This window comes from Rhizopus microsporus (assembly GCF_002708625.1).
Source record: "Rhizopus microsporus ATCC 52813 unplaced genomic scaffold scaffold_2, whole genome shotgun sequence".
NCBI classification, from domain to species: domain Eukaryota; kingdom Fungi; phylum Mucoromycota; class Mucoromycetes; order Mucorales; family Rhizopodaceae; genus Rhizopus; species Rhizopus microsporus.
In genome coordinates this window covers 1,352,610-1,371,966 of record NW_019671917.1, presented here as the reverse complement: position 1 = coordinate 1,371,966, position 19,357 = coordinate 1,352,610, and the positions used below count along the sequence as shown (strand labels likewise).

The 19,357-nt window shown below is 37.8% G+C and overlaps 9 protein-coding genes across 9 annotated transcripts; 3 read left to right on the top strand and 6 right to left on the bottom strand.

The window, feature by feature from the left end:
* Positions 1 to 382: 382 nt before the first annotated feature.
* RHIMIDRAFT_234015 (uncharacterized protein) lies at positions 383 to 1,303 on the bottom strand (the record flags this gene model as incomplete). The annotated part of the gene is made up of 5 exons (XM_023608076.1): positions 383 to 529; positions 578 to 739; positions 771 to 864; positions 945 to 1,086; positions 1,192 to 1,303. 5 exons carry the CDS (start codon positions 1,301 to 1,303, stop codon positions 383 to 385), a joined length of 657 nt encoding a protein of 218 aa, XP_023470129.1.
* A 3,086-nt stretch (positions 1,304 to 4,389) lies between these two features.
* RHIMIDRAFT_289229 (uncharacterized protein) lies at positions 4,390 to 7,527 on the bottom strand. Its single transcript, XM_023613622.1, has 8 exons — positions 7,287 to 7,527; positions 6,841 to 7,236; positions 6,344 to 6,778; positions 6,244 to 6,296; positions 6,009 to 6,192; positions 5,758 to 5,953; positions 4,980 to 5,696; positions 4,390 to 4,928 (listed from the first exon to the last, which is right to left on the bottom strand). Exons 1-8 carry the CDS (start codon positions 7,410 to 7,412, stop codon positions 4,747 to 4,749), a joined length of 2,289 nt encoding a protein of 762 aa, XP_023470128.1. The 5' UTR covers positions 7,413 to 7,527; the 3' UTR covers positions 4,390 to 4,746.
* An 840-nt stretch (positions 7,528 to 8,367) lies between these two features.
* On the top strand, positions 8,368 to 12,335 carry RHIMIDRAFT_198061 (uncharacterized protein; the record flags this gene model as incomplete). The annotated part of the gene is made up of 4 exons (XM_023606250.1): positions 8,368 to 9,665; positions 9,713 to 9,868; positions 9,940 to 11,713; positions 11,763 to 12,335. 4 exons carry the CDS (start codon positions 8,368 to 8,370, stop codon positions 12,333 to 12,335), a joined length of 3,801 nt encoding a protein of 1,266 aa, XP_023470127.1.
* A 787-nt stretch (positions 12,336 to 13,122) lies between these two features.
* On the top strand, positions 13,123 to 13,749 carry RHIMIDRAFT_246952 (uncharacterized protein; the record flags this gene model as incomplete). The annotated part of the gene is made up of 1 exon (XM_023610367.1): positions 13,123 to 13,749. One exon carries the CDS (start codon positions 13,123 to 13,125, stop codon positions 13,747 to 13,749), a length of 627 nt encoding a protein of 208 aa, XP_023470126.1.
* A 37-nt stretch (positions 13,750 to 13,786) lies between these two features.
* On the bottom strand, positions 13,787 to 14,920 carry RHIMIDRAFT_266031 (cyclin-domain-containing protein). Its single transcript, XM_023611873.1, has 2 exons — positions 14,567 to 14,920; positions 13,787 to 14,513 (listed from the first exon to the last, which is right to left on the bottom strand). The coding sequence occupies exons 1-2, from the start codon at positions 14,851 to 14,853 to the stop codon at positions 14,102 to 14,104; spliced, it is 699 nt and encodes a 232-aa protein (XP_023470125.1). The 5' UTR covers positions 14,854 to 14,920; the 3' UTR covers positions 13,787 to 14,101.
* A 205-nt stretch (positions 14,921 to 15,125) lies between these two features.
* On the top strand, positions 15,126 to 16,023 carry RHIMIDRAFT_234011 (MT-A70-domain-containing protein; the record flags this gene model as incomplete). The annotated part of the gene is made up of 3 exons (XM_023608075.1): positions 15,126 to 15,315; positions 15,368 to 15,438; positions 15,493 to 16,023. 3 exons carry the CDS (start codon positions 15,126 to 15,128, stop codon positions 16,021 to 16,023), a joined length of 792 nt encoding a protein of 263 aa, XP_023470124.1.
* A 370-nt stretch (positions 16,024 to 16,393) lies between these two features.
* RHIMIDRAFT_246949 (uncharacterized protein) lies at positions 16,394 to 17,034 on the bottom strand (the record flags this gene model as incomplete). Its single annotated transcript, XM_023610366.1, has 5 exons — positions 16,394 to 16,474; positions 16,528 to 16,632; positions 16,688 to 16,778; positions 16,827 to 16,930; positions 16,975 to 17,034. The coding sequence occupies 5 exons, from the start codon at positions 17,032 to 17,034 to the stop codon at positions 16,394 to 16,396; spliced, it is 441 nt and encodes a 146-aa protein (XP_023470123.1).
* A 380-nt stretch (positions 17,035 to 17,414) lies between these two features.
* Positions 17,415 to 17,751, bottom strand: RHIMIDRAFT_234009 (uncharacterized protein; the record flags this gene model as incomplete). The annotated part of the gene is made up of 3 exons (XM_023608074.1): positions 17,415 to 17,526; positions 17,579 to 17,691; positions 17,740 to 17,751. 3 exons carry the CDS (start codon positions 17,749 to 17,751, stop codon positions 17,415 to 17,417), a joined length of 237 nt encoding a protein of 78 aa, XP_023470122.1.
* A 459-nt stretch (positions 17,752 to 18,210) lies between these two features.
* Positions 18,211 to 18,788, bottom strand: RHIMIDRAFT_185161 (cyclin-related 2; the record flags this gene model as incomplete). Its single annotated transcript, XM_023605843.1, has 2 exons — positions 18,211 to 18,336; positions 18,390 to 18,788. Coding segments are annotated over 2 exons (525 nt in total), but the record flags the coding sequence as incomplete, so codon positions are not given.
* Positions 18,789 to 19,357: the final 569 nt, after the last annotated feature.

Genomic DNA, 19,357 nt, shown 5'->3' with positions numbered 1-19,357 from the left:
TGGTGGCCACTTTTATGCATTTTGCTTGTTGTTGTTGTTGTTCTGTGTTTATTTCCTTCTTTTGCGCTTGAAGCTTTTGATCGACGAAAAGCTGAATCATACATTCTTTTCTTATTTCTTTCACATATTGGTGCCATGGCAATATCACGAGAATGTATAGCTTTGTGCAAACATCAAATGGTTGCAAGCAGTAACGGTTGTGCTTGGACTTGTATTGAAAAAAAAAAAAGGCATAAGTGTATTTACTCTCTCAGTATTTCTGTTTCGTTACTTTATGACAAATGGGTGTTGTTGCCATATGGTTGATAGTGTATTCAGGAGAAACCAAAGGGCCATCGTCAATAGGAACGGCAGCATATTGAGTAGACGTTGGCGAGGAGAATTACACAACGCTAACCGTAGGTTGAATGACATGGGAGTTGTCATCGTTGGTGAGTTCAACCTTGTTGATAGATTTATACTCGCGGCTACGACACTTCTTGCTAAGGTGACCGACCTTGTTACAGTGTCCACAGATAGGAGTACCATCCTTTGTTCAGTGGCGCAAGGGATGCTGGAGGCGACCAGAAGAGCGTACAGCACCTGATGCACCCTTGGAAGAATCACCTTGCGAATGGTAGGGTGTTAGCTTTCGTTGGAAAGCGTTAATTTCCATAAGAGAAGGGCCAGCGGGAAAGTCGAAAGAAGAAGGATTAGCCATAAGAGCGGGAGCAGAACGAAGAGATATCACCCATAATATCTTGGAGCAACGTACCTTAGCAACCCAGTACATCTTCAATGACAGCAGCAACATTAGCCATCTCCTTCCAAGAAGTAAGAGAAGCGACGTTAGGAAGTACGGCAGCACGCAGACAAGAGTTCATCCTACGAAGGTAGATAGCACGAAGAGTCTTGGCATCCAAAGTATGAAATCGAGGACCACAGAGTCGAAGAGGATTTTATACCGCTGAAAAGGCATACTGTCTTGACGAAAGGCTTCAAGATCATTACGAAGGTAAGTCTTGTAACGTTCATCAGAGACACCAAAAGTAGCAACGAGAGATGCCCTGAGACTTTCCCATGTAGTGTCAGCTTGAACACGGAAAACTCCACGAGTAATGTCATCAGACAAGTACAGAGCAATTTGCAATCTCTTGTGGCTGACAGAAAGAAACAACTGATCACATTATGTTTCGTAGTCGGCGATCCAACGATTGAAATTGGTTGAGGGATCGTATTTAGAGTAGATAGGAGTGTGGGCCAAGCGACTTTCAGAGACTAATTGAGAAATTAATCCAACGAGACGATTTTCAGCTTCAGACATGATAGGGATCCAGAGAGAAAGGTAGTGATAAATACCAAGAGAAAAGAGAACAGAAAGAGTAACGATAAAGACCGAGTAATAGAATGTATACTCATATGCAAAAATATCATCATGAAGTTTTGAGTACTTCACTGCCCTTTCTAGAATCATGTAGGTTTTTTTTCAGAAAATCCTAATCCTCAACAGTTGATCGCGAACGAAAATCAACATTTTTTTCTATTATCCTCAGCATGGTCAAAAGAGAATACAGTATGGAACTTGTGCTTCTGTACAAGTGTCGTCTAATATTTGAATTATATAAATGGTAATGGTTGAGCAAACGAAAATAGATATATGTTTATACGTTACCTTTTTCAGTCATTGCGTACATCTTTTTAAGCTTCTGGTTTGATTAATGAATACCTGTTGCTGGCAACCAGGTACTATTGTTTAAAACATGGAGGGCTTCATCGCTTACATTCAACATATCCATGAACGTATTGTCGTTAATGTCTATGCAGTGTTCAAAAAGAAAAATGAAGCATTTCATTTGGGCCACAGACTGTCCATTCATGCATTACAGATTCAATATAAGCAATTAAACAAGGTTTGACCTTGAAAATATAAGTGTGATTGGAAAATGCTAACATGTAGTTTTTGAGTAGATCAATAAAAGAAACAGACAATAGAATCTTATGAATACAATCACGAAACGGAGGAACTAAAAGAATAATGGAATCTGCTTAGAGTTGACTCTGGTCTTAAAACAATGGCATCTGTCTCACTTTTGGAAATTCTAATGGATACTTAAATACAGTCAATACAAACAAGTCTGTGCCAAAAAATAGCCTACATCATACAAACTGTCTCAAATAAGACTGGATACGCCTGTAAACTAAAAGTTGGCCAACAAGCATTATGTACCTGCAATCTGCCTTTATTGCATTTAAACGTATGCTGCTGATAATAAAGAATGTTCATGCTTACTGTCTATGTTATTCGATGATTTAATAAAGATATTTGTCCTCAAGTGCTCTTTCAATAATTATATGGCATCAGATTTAATCATAAGCGTCTACTTTGAATGCTTTACTGTCGACGACTCATTCAAACTACAGCAACTACACTTTTAGAGATTCAATATCAAAATTAACATACCTAATTGACGATACAGATGTTCTTTGCATATAGTTAAAACTAACAGTTTAAGATTTGATTGGGTTAGCAAAGAGCTTAATTTAATAATGAAACTCATGCAACGTACTATTTCGATGATATTAAAGTGGCCATCCAAGTTCATGAGTGTCCCTGGCGATTGGCTTTACCAGCAAGAATAACAAGATAGCTGTGCTTCTATAAATTGAAAAACGACTGAATGCATACTTGCTTTTATTGGAGAAGGACAGTATTTCTATTAACAGGGGGTACTATACGACATGCTCAAAGAATAGCTTTCGATGGACAGAAACAGCCCCAGCGCTCTCAAGTTTTCGTTTGAATGGCTACACAAGTTTAAGAAAAGATATTCCCTGAAATTTTGACGGATCAACAGTAATTCTGCTTCTGTTAGGCTTACATAAATAGGATCTTGAGAACAGCTCGTTCCAGTCAAGAAAGAGCTGCCACAATGCAACATTTGAGACTGTTGTACCCAACTTTTTGTTTTGTAATTTAAAATGGGTCCATTAAGTTGATGACTTGCGAATTAGATTCATTATTAAAAAAGAGAGGAATGCTATTAAAGTAGATTGAGTTTTACTTGAGGTAGAGGATCTACAACTGTTATTTATTTAGTGTCTTCCCTTTCACTTTAAGCCTTTAACAGACCATTAAACACGTGGCTAAAGCTCATGCTCTGCTTTTCTTCTGGTAAAGAATTCGAGCAGTATTGAGCAATAAATACACTTGTTCATTTCAATTTTCTTCAGTATAATACACCACTTTAATAATCAATTACTTTGTTTCAAATCATAAACAGGCGTCATGTTTATTTCAAAAGTGTCAACGAAAAAAAAAAGCTTATACGTAGCACAAAAATTGCATGAGTTTTTTTCTTGACATAACAACATCGACTAGTTTCAATATTAAAAGAAAGAGAGAAGCTTTTTAATAAGCAATGACAAGCATTGACGCCCAAAAATAGAATAAAGGCATTACATGTAAATTTAAAAAGATCTTAGTTGTAACTATCTTAAAACACTACAGGCTAACTAATTTTTCTCCAAGCAACATCTTCTTAATGGCAACAGCTTCTTAATTTTTCTTCAAACAATATCTTCTTAAGACAACCCTCTCTTAATTATTCTTCTTTTGCTATCGCCTTAAAAATAGCATTAATTATTTTTCTTTCACCATCTTCTTAAACGCCACCGTCTCTTAATTGTTCGTATAATCTAAAGTAGTTGGTTAGAAATATAATGCCACCTATGGCTTTTAAGCGTTACCTTCTTTCAATTAATCATTACTCCCTTTCTTCTGCCTTCAATTAATTGTTCTTGCCTCTTTCATCGTTCAAGTAAGAAAAAAGACTCCAACAAGATACGTTATTCTTATATGACGTGTCATTCTCAATCTCATTGGTCACATACAAAGGAAACAGACAGCTTCTTGCGTCGGACATAAGCTCTCTCTTTACTTTTTAAAAAGTAAAACAGTCGACGTATGATGATCAACAAGTACGATATCCTCAATGTATTAACTATGAAAAGGACATTTGAACAGTGCCTCTAGTATTATCCATGGACAACGGGGTTTGGTGAATACAATAAAAGAAAAGAACAGCAGTCTATTTGTTTAATAAAGTGCTTTTATAGTCTTTGGAACATACTGTTTGGAATCTTATTACAATGGCTGAACGGCATGGAAGTGGAAGTTTTGCGTTCTTCATCTTAGTTGTTCCAGCCTGTATATATAAGATAAAAGTGGCTATGCAAAGGGAACACGTAGTTGACTTGTTTTTTTTTATAGCTCAGTTGCAAAAGGTACACATGGGTTACTATTTGTACGAGTTATGCCACTGATGGACGCTTCTGAAACGCTTTTCAGGGCGTGGTCTTTAAGAGCACTAAATGGACTTTACCTATTCTTTTTCAATAGAATATTTTATTGCTTGTAATCAAATTTATGATGGCTGTAGCACAGTTACTTTGGATTCTCATGAGCCGAGTGCTAGTTGCATTGATTGTTAACCAAAGCAAGGCTTGTAATTTAATGGAAGCAGGGCGATTTTTATTGTAAAATAACATGAGATCGGATGTGTATGTATGAATATATATAAATATATATATATGTATAAGAGAAAGAAAGAGGATATAATATATAGAATATGCATCAAAAGAGAGTGAGTGAGTGATTGCATAGATAAAAGAAACAAAGGACAAAGGAAAGTTAAGGGTGGTTCAACAGGTGAATATTTTTTAAGGAATGGATAAATCACATATAGAATTCTACAAGATTAAGTAATATTAATAGTCGTCGTCTGATAAAGCTGTATGGGGACGGTGATCCATCATGGCAGAGCCTCTCCACCCGCTATCCTTACTGATCAAGACTGAGGTATCTGATTTCTTTAAATAGTTGGCATCTGCCCACTCTTTGATAGCATCTAACATGGTCAAGATCTTATCCTCGTTACCTCCAAACACATCTTTTTACAATATGGTTAGCTTAGAAAAGAGAATGACATTTTGCAAGTTACCTTTAATCGTGTATCGTCCATCAACCTCTACACCCTCTCTACCCATGAACTTGAAGGCAGCAACAATGTTATCAAGCATCATAACACTTACAGAACCACCCTTTTGAGCAGGAGGTCTGCGAATCGTCTTTTGACTGATGGCTTCAAGTAGTAAAATGAGGGTATCACCGTTTCTGAATGCACTAGTAAGATCAATGACTTTTTTACCAGGAGGTAAATAAGAGTTTATCCATTCGATATATTGAGCAGCATTCCAATGATGCGGTCTGTACTCTTCTTCATAATCATCCTCTTCTTCAGAAATACTGGATGTTATACTATGGTGGGAATCACTAAGGGGTAAGCTACGATGTTGAGGATCAATCAGATCTTCTTCTTCTTCCTCATGCAGATAATGTTGCTGCTGCTGCTGTTGTTGTTGTTGTTGTTTTTGATATTGAGATGGTATTTCTGGTATATCTTGTTCTTCCTCTTCTTCATGAATGATATGATGTGTGATGCCTGATTCTCGCATTTGTCTACTATGATATTCTGAAGTAGTTGAGGCATTAGGCTGGCCATCTTCTTCTACCACAGGCATCTTGAGTGCATCTTGATTATTATTGGCTTTTGTTTGCTTTTGATTTTTATACATAATCACAGAGGGAGGTCTTGGTCTCATACGTCGTGCAACATCAAGGGATACAGTGGCGATGTGATTGGATGACATTACAGGTGCTGACAGTACACGAAATAAATGAGCCATGTTTGACTGTGACATATTAATTAAGTGTCTTACCTCTAAAGTCTCTTGCAATCGTTGTTTTCATGAGCATCTTTAACCAAGTCCTCATGGCTTCTTCTGTGTCTGTATAAAAGTAAAAGGTTCTTTCGTATTCATGTTGTGCTTTGAAGCAATATTTGCCAGCGTGAATAGTTTCGTCTACGATGATTTTATATCCTCTTAAATTAATTATTCCCTTCATGCGCACTTCCTAATATTTATTTGTTAATTGGAGAGGGCTTGGCATTGCTGTACAGTCAACTTACTTTGGGACTCTTAAAATAGAAAAGGTTGGTTCCTTTAAGGACAAACCAGCGCTTGTTCCACGTCTTGTATTTATCACTTTGCTTATGTAACCAACCTTCATGCTCTGGTGCTTGAAATGCTTCTGTTGTGGATGCACGATAAGGAGATTCATCAAATGATAGCTTGTACGAGTTTGCTGTTTGCCTGTGCAATGAAGATCAGTAATTATAAAAGTACAAAGCAATTATGTCTTACAATGACTGTTTTGGTGTTGATTTCGAAGTGACTGGTTGAATATTAGAACTTGTCTATACAAAAAAGTTAGAGAAGATACGCATCTTGAAAGAATACATACGTCACTCATCAACCAGTGACTTGTCTCATCTAGTGCACGCTGACCCATTTGAGATAGAGTTCTGTTGGCAAACCCTTTTGGATCTGGACTAAGCTCTCTGCTTCGTGTTGTACGACTTCCGCCAGAGGATACTGTGTTGTATGTGTTTGATCGACTGATACCTGAAGAGCTAAGGCTTTGAGGAGACAAGGGCCTGGGAATGCTGGTCGATATAAATGAATTCGTCTCGATATCATGACTAATAGGAGGTAAAGGTGCTTTCCTCGGAAATTGATAAAGACCATCGTCATTTGTGCTACTAGATGATGTGTTTTGTGAGTTCGATCGACGTAAGCTAGTAGAAGCTCTACTAGGTGTTGAGCGCATAATGGCACTAGTCGAAACAGATGCGTTAGGAGCAGGCGGTGATTGATGACCGTTGGTTTGCTTTAATTTCTAAGGAGTGGAAGGATAAATATGTGTGTTTCAAATAATAAAAACGTAAAATAACTCCTTACTTCAACACCGGATTCGTCTCTTAAAGAAGTAATGGCCTGCATAATTTTATATCGTTTACCAAATGTGTTTATGCCTAGTTCTTTTAATGCTTCAATGTTCAAATCCAACAAGATATCACCCGTGATTTCTTGGTCAATAAAGTTTTGGGATACTGATTCGAACCCAACAGATCTGAGCCAATCTGCTACTTGTTGAACATCCCATTGCTCCACTTTATTGTTGACTGGATATGATGATTGTATTCGAGATATGGTATCATCAATTTCATCTTCAATGGTTGATCCGGATGAACGTGAAGATAAGTGCGGACTAGGTATGTAAAGTTGCTTTTGTGGTTTTTCCGGTGAAGTGTAATTCATTGGAAAGAGTCCAGTCTCGCCTTTGATATTACGTCCCTATGGAAACATGTTAGACTAGATTATTTCTACTTGCAACCACAGGTTACCTGCCACCATCCATCGAGATATTTTTCATCTTTTTCTAATACAACAATAGGTTCACCCACCGAAAAGTTAATTTCATCTTCATTTTCGGCTTCAAAGTTGTGAACAGCATAGACGATGTTGCTCATATTTTATTCAAGCTTAAAGGAAAGTAAATGACTAAAAAGGAAATTAATGAAAGTGAAGGAAAAACGGACAAGTAGGGGGAAGAAAAAAGAAAGAAAGAATAAAGAGGAGAGGAAGCGAAGAGGGACAAGAGAAAGACCTTTTTTTTTTTTTTTTTTAAAAAAAAAGGTGCTTCGGAGTCAAATGCTGTACGACAAGGTTTATATAATAAAGGCAAGCGACAAGGAATCATTTATGAATTGTCACACTCCATTATTCTCTTCATTCTAACAACAGTTTACACCAAATGAGGCTTATTGTTCTCTTCCCTTTTGATATTCTTTTTCCTTTTCTTTTTCTTTATGATCGATCCAACTATTCGTCTTTCTTTCTCCTTTAAGATTTGTTAGTGTTTGTTAGTGTTAACTGCGGTTAGTCAATTGTATCCTTATATTACACAAATTAAACCTGATTATATCCCCCTCCTTTTTCTCTCTCTTATACGACTCATTCAAGGAACTCATCAGGTTCTTTATTGTGTAAACCATCCTTTTATTTTCTGTTTCAGACACACATTTTATTGGTTGATCTATGTGGGGATGTTACTCAATGAAAGAACCAATTCATTTTCTTCAATGATATCTCTCTACACATCCTGCTGCTCAACCTTTCCTTTCTCTGTTCTGTGTACTTCTGTATCCTCCCGCCCTCGTACAAAAATTTCAATTGTTATTTTTTTTGGGAGCCTGTGAGACTATTTACACCAACCGTTGTTCTTTTTTCTTCGATTTTTTTTTCTGGTGTTTTTTTTTCTTCTTCAATAACAACATTATGTCAGCAGTGAGAAAAGTACGTTGGTCAGAGGCTGACGACAATAAGGACAATGAAGAAGACGGCTTACAACAACAAGAGGATTATGTTATGGATAATCAACCGTCAGTAGACCAACCAAATACACCAGCAAATTCGTGGGCATTTATGCCAACCACTAATTTCACTGCGCATAATCCTTATCAAGATGAAGAAGATTATAGCGAAGAAGACGACCAAACAAATAGTGAAGAAGAAGATGACACAGCACTTAACCAGCTTTATGCTCGTAATCAATCCTTGTCTTCAGCCCCTCCTGAAATTACACATGAACGACTAGAATGGCAACAAATGCTTCAATCTGTCCTTATGGGAGAAGTACTCAAGTCTGAAAAGAAGAGACTCTCGAGTTCAGACAAGTTCCAGCAACCTACACCTACACAAGAAATCTGGCTGGCCCTCCGTGCTTTACTGCGTGGGAGAACACTCTTGGAAGAACAGAAATGCTTAGAAGACAGTAGAAAAGAAATCGAAGGCATTTTAAAAATGGTCATTGAATTCAAACTAAACGACATAAAGGACCAAAGCACGGCATTAAGGAAAGTAGCTGAAGTCCTAAAGAATATCGATCGTATCGAATCTCTCTATACCACTCGTGCTGCGATCACTCAAGCTCATCCAGACTATGGTTCTGCTTCGTTCCAAACAAAATTAGACGCACTCAACGCCTGGTGTACGATCACCCGCAGCTTGAGCATGCAATATAAAATATTAAGAAACTGGACAGGCTCAGAAAGCCTGCAGATTGCAAGAAAGATGTCAGAAGATGATACTACGACAGTGACTATTAAAAATGATAAAGTAAAGGAGACAAAGCAAGATAATAAGAACGACACATCTTTTGTCGAAAGGCTCTTGAAAGAATCCGCTCTGCAAGACACCTTTGACAAACGCACCCTTTCGGCTCTCAATTTACTGCTCGTCAAATCGAAACAGACCATGATTTATTATTCCAAGTCCTTTGAAGAAATGAACTTGCCGTCTTTTACATCTCAACTTCGACAGCTGGCATACTTTCCTATTTCACTAGTTCAAGAAGCTCTCAAGCTGCGTCTAGAGTACAAGGACCGTACGAACGAACCACCAAAACAAATGGTAGACGCCATGATGGAAGATTATCGTGGCCTGATCTCACTGGCTTGCAGAGTTAAACTTCAGTATCAGGACTTGATGTATTCTGCTCCAGGCTGGGACCTCTCGCCAGATGAATCCGTCGATAGAGACTATGACACTGTCTTGATGGAATCCGTTCGATTTTACTTTAAACTGATCACTTGGAAACTTAATTTTGAAAAAGAGAATAGCCTTAGAGAATGCGAAGTCATGGAAAAGGAGTGGGGGTTCCTGAAAAACTCAATTTGTCAGGCTGTGGATAAGGCAGATTGGGAGTGTGCTGAGCACTTTTGGTAAATCTAAAAAGAAACGGAGATGCATTGACTAATCTCCATTATAGTTCATTAACAAACAGGTTATTAGCAGATGTCATGCGTGATTATATATCCAGCTTAAAGATACCACCAGAAGCAGTGGATGATGGTATTGAAGCCAAGTATACAAAACTATTACACACTATGCGCATGCGAGCGAGAAAGCTTTTACAGTTTGCAAGGTAAATTGAACAACCCACGCTTTTGTTCATTGACCCTTACCCTTTCTCTCTGTGTGGGGTATATTGCTTAGATTTTTCATGGGTCAATTCGAAAATGCTGCAGAATATGTTGTAGACCCCGAAAATATGGATAAATTTATTACATGCCTTGTCGAGACTGGCCATTTCCTGGTCTACACAGGCACATTTGAAGAAGACCGAATATACATCATAGCTTCGCCTTCACTGTACGGACGAGAAGATGTGGTACGGTCGATTGTGAAGTCATGCTTTGCGTATGACAAATCACCTCCACCAAGCGCGACGCCAATCATGATGAATCCTGACAACGCAGAAGACTATGTCTTGATCTTTTCACCTTGGCAGAACATTATGTGGACAGGAGAGGTTGTCGAGGTGTCTATTCCATTTATCCATTTAGGCATCAAGACTCGTCGTGTTCGACTGACGACAGGAGACTCGAGCGACCTTTCCCCGGCCAAAGCAGCCTTCTGGACGGCCGTGCAACACTCAGGCGTTGAAATTGTACAGGAGCATCGAGCACATATACCAAGAATCAATAAGGAACTGTACAAGATCAAAATGACTGTCTTCAAACTGGCTGATTCTACCATCTCGAGCGTAGGCACAATCCGTGAGCAGACGATGTCTCTAGGATGTCAGGAGCTCGTGGAAGAATGCTTTAGTTTTGCAAGCGACTTTGGTATCAGGGCAGCCAAGTTTTTGGAGCTAGCAGTGCGTCTTCAGCTCGACTTGAAATTGGTGCGGTTGGCTATCGATTGGATTTGTTTTATCACAGATGACTGCGTGCCGTCTGATCGAAAGACGTTCCGATGGGCTGTTGCTGCGCTCGAGTTTGTTCATCTGATGACACGTGGAGCAAACATTCTCGCCTTGAATGAAAACGAGTTTGCAACACTACAGAGCAAGGTAGCAAGGTGCGTTGCATTGCTGATATCTCACTTTGATGTCCTCGGCACTCGATACACATATGAATTGCAACTCAAGGCAGAGCAGCAACGACGCGGTGGTGTTACAGCCAAACGCAACTCGTACATGACGTCTAGGAGTAGTGATAAGGATAACATTACGACGAGTTCTACGTTTGGAGCCGCAAATGATGCAGCTATCACAGGCGGTGGTGGCGTGATTTATATTCGTGATGCTTGGATGCGCAAGATATCTGAACTTGAAGAGAAGCGTAACAAGGATGAGCAAGAACGTAAGATTATCGGTAAGATCTTGGACGATCAAAAACCAGAGGATCAATCACTTGTGTTCCTTGCTCCTTCGTCTTCCAATATCTCTTTCCGTTGGCAACAAGGTCGATTCATTGGGGCCGGTACCTTTGGTTCTGTCTATTTGGCCATCAATTTGGACACATCTTCGGTTATGGCGGTAAAAGAAATTCGATTCCCTGACTCAAGTTCTCTTTCTGCTTTACACAAGTCAATCAAGGAAGAAATGAAGGTGATGGAGATGCTGCATCACCGAAACATTGTACAATATTATGGTATGGAAGTTCACCGTGATCGTGTGTATATCTTTATGGAATACTGTGAAAATGGAAGTCTAGGCGCTCTATTGGATCATGGTGGGCGTATTGAAGATGAGCTTTACGTGGTCGATTACGCGTACCAGTTACTGAGTGGTCTTGCCTACCTGCATGAAAATAACATTGTACACAGAGACATCAAGCCTGATAATATCCTAATTGATTATCAAGGTCAGCTGAAGCTCACAGACTTTGGTGCAGCAAAGATTTTAGCAAAGGGACAAAAGACAATGGGACGTACTACAATGCATATGAATGTGAATAGCTTAGCAGGCACACCGATGTATATGGTAAGTTTAACATTTCCATTAAATTCTCTCTTAACTCACTATGACTTAGGCACCTGAAGTTATCACTGGAAGCGATACGGGGCGAAAAGGCTCGATGGACATTTGGTCTCTTGGCTGCTGTATTGTTCAAATGGCTACTGGTCGCCGTCCTTGGAGCACGCTTGAAAATGAATGGTCTGTCATGTACCATGTCGTGACTGGCCATCCACCACTTCCTGACGCTTCCCAACTTTCAAGCATGGGCATTGACTTTTTGAAAAAATGCTTTATCCGTGACCCAACAAAGAGACCCACCGCCGAAGAATTACTACAGCATCCATGGATTACAAACTATCTGGAAAGCTACAACGAAGACAACAATATGTATCCTCCTGAATCGGAGTATGACGATCAAGTGATTGAAAATAGCTGGCCATCTGAAGCTCCAGAGCCTGAGGATGTGTCATCCATCGTACGATCGATCAATTCAGCTCAATCTCTAGATCGGCCACTGGTTCGAAGTATTCCCAACAGTTTGGCTCTGGACGGCATGGCTAATAGCTTAGAGAATGGTGCACAAGCACAAGCTTATTTCCGTGAAATTGCTGCTCAACATGCTTCAGACATGCAGTGGAGTAAGTAATTCCTTTAATCTTTAATCCTGTCTTTTTTTTTTGCATTTTTATCTTGTATGCATCTGTCATTTCTTACATACTTAATACATAAATACTTTTTGTAAATAATGTATACGACAATTATACCATTTTATTTGCTTTATTTTCATAACCCTAGGGGTTTCAGACAACCTTGTGGGGTATATACGTGTGTGTTAAATGGCACTTTACCAATAAGATGCATATGAAAGGGTTTCTTTTTTTTTTTTTTTTTTCCTGTATCGATTATGGGAACAGCATAGATTTATTTACTTTTCTCCTCTTTTGACTTCATTATTATTATCATGTCTAGATATTTGCTTGGTCTTTTAGGATCCTTCTTTTTGTTTGCATCTTTCATCCTTGGGCTGTTTATATTGATCGGCCAATTGTCCAATAAGCCATTCATTAATTTGATTGCATTTGTACACGCAATTAATCCACCCAGTAACCTTTCTTATCAATTTGGGTTATGGCAAGTATCTTTAAAAATAACAAGTTACTTTAGGACTCATTTACATGTATAGGTCGTACTGCACTGGTGTGCCCTATGCCTCTGTCCAAAGCTGCCATGGTAATACTGCAGCGTACAATTGGGCAACAACACCTGGATTCAACCAGATGCTACCAGGCTATGCGTCTAGCAGGCGGGTCGATAACTTATTCACAACCAATTTTATCCTTTACTTCATTGGCGCCGGCTTTAGCTTCTTTCTGTGGCTTGCGTCTCTTTTCTCACTGTGTAGCTTCAAAAGACGAGGAGGAAGGGGTTTCAGCATGTTTATGTCGTCCGCAACGTGTCTGACGTTCTTTGTTATGCTTGCTGCACTGATCATTGCCCTTATCCTTGTCATCACTACTGTCAAGGCAATCGGCAGTGTGACCCAGGACTGGCAGGGTCATGCAGGTATTTCAATTTGGTTCACAATCGGCATGGTCATTAGTCTTTTACTCGCCTTTTTATGCTATTGTCTTCGTGCATGTTTTAGGCCTCGAACTGTAGGGCCTCACAAGTCAACATATCGCAAGTCAGCACCATTTGCCCTTCAGGCTCATTCACCTGCAACGTATCCTATGCAACAACATCACCAACCGTATTATTATCAGCAAGAGCAAAAGCCAGAGGCTCAAGATGGTTATATTGCTTCACAGCAAGTAGAACAGCCTCACGATAGCTATATGGCTTCACAGCATATAGAACAGCCTCAAGGTGGTTATATGACTTCACAACATGCAGAACAACCTCAAGAGTATCACCTATATCAACATGCAGAAAGTAGTCAAGCTGCTGCTCAACGACAGCCTGATCATGATCAACATTATTCTCCTGCTTTACATATGCAATACTTGGCGCCTGTTTATAATAGCGGAGTACATCCTGAAGGTGGACTGCAGCACTCTTAATTTAGACTTTATTGGAAAATAAAATTCGGACAAACTCTTTAAATTCCATACGATTTCCTTACTTGACTTGAACAAACCTGTTTGATTCATAGACAATGTGACAGCACTTATCTTCGTTTTTATGAATATGCCTCTCACTTGAAAGGATTGAAGTCTTTTGTAGCAAATTATTGGATATCCAATATTTTGAAATCACTAAGAACCAGTGCTAATCTACATGGCAACCAATCAAAAAAGCAAATCAATTGACAGTTGCTTTAGTCACACATTTGTTACACGCGCCACACTGTCAGAATTCGATTGGCTTAGGAGAGGAATGAATATGCCGATAGGGTTTATTGATGTATGTACATTAAATGAAGTCTTTGGGGGATATTAAGCCTAGTTTTTTGCTTGTATGATGATTTGATCTCTGATAAGGATGATGACGTTTTAGGGATGATTTGTTTGAATAAGGAGGAGTAAGCGGTAAAGAAACAGCTGTTATTGTTGTTGTTGCCTTTGGTGACGTAGATGGTGTATGTGTAGGTGAAGGTACGATTTGATAAGTCGCTGCTGTAGTTGACTGTTGGTGAACAGCGTGCGACAACAATTGGTTTGCGTATTCTTGTAGATCGTCCAAGGCAATGTGTAATTGAAAATCAGCAAAGAATAGAAATTCTAATTCTAATTGGTTCAATTCTTTTAAGGGTAGTCCACCCACTTTAGCATATCTTGCATTTGAATAGAATACATCTGAAGTGAACTTGACGGCCACCACAATACTAATTAAGGTAAGCAAAGGACGAAGGGGTCATTGTTTTTATATTTTTTTTACCTTGCAATGACTAGTCGATGTATGTTGTATGCGTTAATATGAAACCCTTTATTCAATTTATGAACTCGATCAAAATAAATCAACATGGATATTAAAGCTTCATTATCAAAAGGCGCAAATTTATGAATTCTTGAAAGATAAGACTGAATGGTGATATTGGGTATTGTCCTTGAATGAAAGTAAGTAATTTTTTTATCTGGTAAATGCTGATTGGATTCTAATAGGGATTCTATCAAGCGAGATACAATCTGAATAAGTTGATTTGTTGGATATTCTGCAATATTCATGTTTAAAATAGAAAAAGAAAGAAAAGTAAACAACAACATGTCTCTTGCTTTTTTTCCTCTTTTTTATATCCTTTATTGCCTTGATCCAATCAATCAAACTCAATTCAACCACGCGCTAAGCTGAAAGGATGTCTGTTTTTTAAATTTTCTTTTTTTAATTTAATTACCTCGGTTCAAAGGAGTGGCCGGAGTTCGACACGTCTATTTTCTCGTCCAAAGAAAAAGTCGCGCCTCTCAAACAATTTTTTTCTTTTTTTTTCTTGGTTGAATGCATGTCTTCTAGAGAATCAACTCCATTGTCTTTGGAAGACATTCATGAAGACACTGTTTCTGATAAAACTCTAAAAGAGTTGCTCAGAAAAGAAATTGAACTACAACTTCAAATTGAAGCTATTCAAACTGAAATAACACAACTAGAAGAAAGACTAGGTACAAACAACAATGAAGAATTAGACGAACAAGGTAACATAGATCATGTGAATATATTCAACACTTGTTGACATTATACAAAAAGATTTGGAAGAATTTGAAGCACCAGAATGGTGTATTCCTATTAAAGCTAATGTCATGACATATGATTGGGATGTAAGTTTTTGCATATAATTGTATAGAAAACAGTTTAATCATATTACTATAAAGTCACTAGCAAAAGAGGTTCAATTTGATGTCATCGTTACCGACCCACCATGGCAACTAGCTACTCATGCTCCCACGCGAGGTGTTGCTATTGCATATCAACAATTGCCTGATATTTGTATTGAAGAAATTCCTATACCCAAACTTCAAAAGAATGGCTTCCTCTTTATCTGGGTGATCAATAACAAATATGCAAAGGCATTTGAATTGATGGAAAAATGGGGATACACCTATGTTGATGATATCACCTGGGTCAAACAGACTGTCAATCGTCGTATGGCCAAAGGTCATGGTTACTACCTTCAGCATGCCAAGGAAACCTGCTTGGTTGGCAAAAAGGGACAAGATCCTCCCAACTGTCGACACTCGGTTGGATCTGATGTTATCTTTTCAGAAAGAAGAGGTCAAAGTCAGAAACCAGAGGAACTGTATGAACTGATTGAAGAGCTGGTGCCAAACGGCAAATACTTGGAAATCTTTGGGAGAAAGAACAATCTACGTGATTACTGGGTGACAATTGGTAATGAATTATAAATAAATCTTGTTTTTTATTGATAAAGAAAAGAATGTATCACTTGTTGACTATAAAGCTTTGTTTGAGTTACTAATTGCATCAAATAAGCGTGCTTTTGATTGGCCTTGTTGATATAATCAAGTGCTATATCCATCTGTGATTGTTCCTTGGGTATAGTCGCTGTCTGCTGTATTAAATCAATTGCAGTGGTTCCATCCGTGTTTTTAGTAATAGTGTGATATCCAATCAATTCTGATAAAGTGACATTAATACAATCATCTTGCTTTTCTTGCATTTTTTATTTTATTTTATAAAGAAGAAGAAGGAATGAAAATACACTTTACTCCGAAATAAAAAAAAATTATCTCTTTCTCTCTCCTTCTTGCAAGGTCACGAGTTTTTTAAATGCTTCATCTTTTCTGTCAACTCAATCATTTCACTCACAGGAATATTTGATGCTACTTCACAGCCCTTAAATAAAAAGAATGAGTTGATAGTAAATACACTATATTGTCTCTATTTACTCTCTCAGTTTCATGAATTGTGTCCTGGATATGTTGAATTTGATCTCTAAACTCCTTTTTCTGATTGATCAATTGATCCATCAATTCACAATTTTTTGCTTTGATCTATAGTTAACCATCAGAACCAGATCATTGATCCCATGTTGTGTTATTCACTCACGTCATCATATTCTTGTTGTAATCTCATCAATTCATTCTCTTTGGCTTCATGAATAATACTATTTACTATTTGTTCAGGTGCAGGAAGAACTCTAAATAGTTGAATATCAGTCACTTGTCTTTAATCATTGCTCATGTACCTTTTCTCTATCGGTGGTTTATTCTTGGCATTCTTTATTAATTCATCAAAGCGTTCCATTTGTTCATTCAGCTGATACTTTGTTCTTAATTCCTGCGTTTTATTCTATACCTTTTATTAATATCATTCTTATGTAATTACGCTATTACCCTTAATTCATTAGTCATAAAGTCTTGTGCTTGTGAGTGAGCATTCTCTAATTCTTCCATGCTTTCTTCTGTCAACAGCTTTTCCAATGAGCGCTTTAATAAATGTAGACTAATATATAAAGAGAGGAAGGGTAAGCTCTTTGTTACATTTATTATTAGTGATCATTTACTCAAATGCTTTAATTGAAGATTCGATCCATTTATTCGTCAATTCATCAAACTTGTCTCTTGTCGTTTTATCCTCTGCAGGTGTTTCATGAGACATCAATGAGAAAAAAGAGAGGGCTACTATCGGACTTTAACCAATGAAAGAGTGACGGTTGCCACACACATATATATACACATACACTCATTTACAAGCTGGTTTATGAAAACTCCATGCATATATACACACACACACACGTATAACTGTTTTTGCTGTTTTTATTCTTCATATAAAATTAGAGGTAAACACCTGCGGCATTGGAAGCAAAGATGGCACCAAAGCCGAGAAGAACTGAAGCAATGATGGCTGACTGAAGTTGTTGAATGATGGGTGTTTTCTTTTCCTGACTATTATTAAAATGATGAATATTTTGTAATTTACATTCACGCGTAAACTTACATTATAAATGTTCCAGCAGCAAATAGACCGATCGTAATACTAAAATAAGCAGCCAAGAAATATAAGGAGCGTGGAATGGGGGCTGTAATGGGTGTTCCAGAGATCCAGTCATCCTTTCAACAGTGTTATTATTCCTATTTATGGTTTACATGTTTACGTACCATTGCTGTCATCTTATTTAAAAAGAACAAAAGGAGAAGAAAAAAAAAAGTAATTAGTATCGGAGTCAGGCTACTAAACCAAATATATTATATCATCCATAAAGGTTATCCCATTATTTTTCCCTTGATTATAATTCATGAAAAAAGGGGAGAAGATACAATATTAATGTTTATATATAAAGATATATATATATATATATAAAAGAGGAGAGAATGGGGATAAAAGGATAAAATAAAGAGAGTATTGCCGTAAAGGGGAATATAAAATAAATTTGCATAAACTTAATATTCAGATCCTATAGGCGCCGACAGTCTACGCAACGTCTTTTCTTCTTCACTCGATCGATGCTTCAAGGCAAGTTTTTTGTTATATTGCCATCCAACCATTGAAGGATTATTCATACTGAGTCTACCAAATGGTCTTGCAACATCATCATGATTATTAGCTTCAACTGACCTTTGGACCTGATACCAATGCTCCATTATCTTATTGCCGTAATCTTGAAGCTCCTCAATGGTCACAAACAAGTTGTAGTCGTTCAAATATAAAAACTCAAGTTCAAGTGCGTTTAATTCTTTCACAGGCAATCCACCCACCTTTGATGCATCAAATCGGTCAATGCTTCACAGTTCGTTATAAAGACACTTACTTTGGCGTATCGAGTATTAGTAAAGAATATATCAGAGTATAGTTTACTGGAAATCATTAAGCCTGTGATAATAAGTCGATGTATACTGTAAGAATCAATGTGAAGCGGTGGGATATGGCGTGAGGGTTTAGGTTGTGTCATCCGATCAAAATAGACTAAGAGAGCAATCAAGCACTCATTAGCACATGGACAGTATTTTAATATACGAGTGAAATAAGCATGAATAGATATGCTGGGAATAGAACGTGCGTGGAAACAAGTATAGGATGAAGGATCAAGTTTACCAGCGTTTAAATGAAGTCTGTCATTGCTGCTGGTGATCTTTTCTAGTAATGATGTCAATAACTTGATGGTGTCTTTGACTGGATGATTGGCTAAATCAAACTGTGGTGAATTCATTATTAAAAAGAAAGAGAAGAAAAAAGCTTAACTCCCCCCCTACTCCCTCTCTGTGTGTGTCTCTCTCCCAAATAAACACTATTTACAATCTGAGTTCAAAACTATCAATCACTGTAATGTTTTAATGAGACGCTTGTGTAAGTAAAATTTATGTGGACGTAATCAAAGTTTAATACGAGACGTCAACAAAGAAAAGTAGCATCACACATGCCAAGAAAACACATTTCAGGCAGAAAGAAATAAGTGAAGCTAATGAAAACTATCGACAATTCTCTTTCCGAAGAGCTTCCAATGCACCTTCAAGAAGTATTGCTTACACTAAGCAAAAGACTAAGTACATCTTTCATTGTTCTCTCTTTTTTTTAAGACTCTGCGTACAACCCAGAGATATACGAGTATCTATTCTGTCCAATGCAAAATCCATTAAATAACCAAGGCGTGCCAAGGTTTTAAATGAGTTGTAAGCCACTGCTTCAAGAGTAGTTTTAATTGAGTCAGCTGCATTGTTTCCGTCATGCTAATGTAAATTACAGGATTTTAGTCTTAATTGGTACGGTTGATTTTTTTTT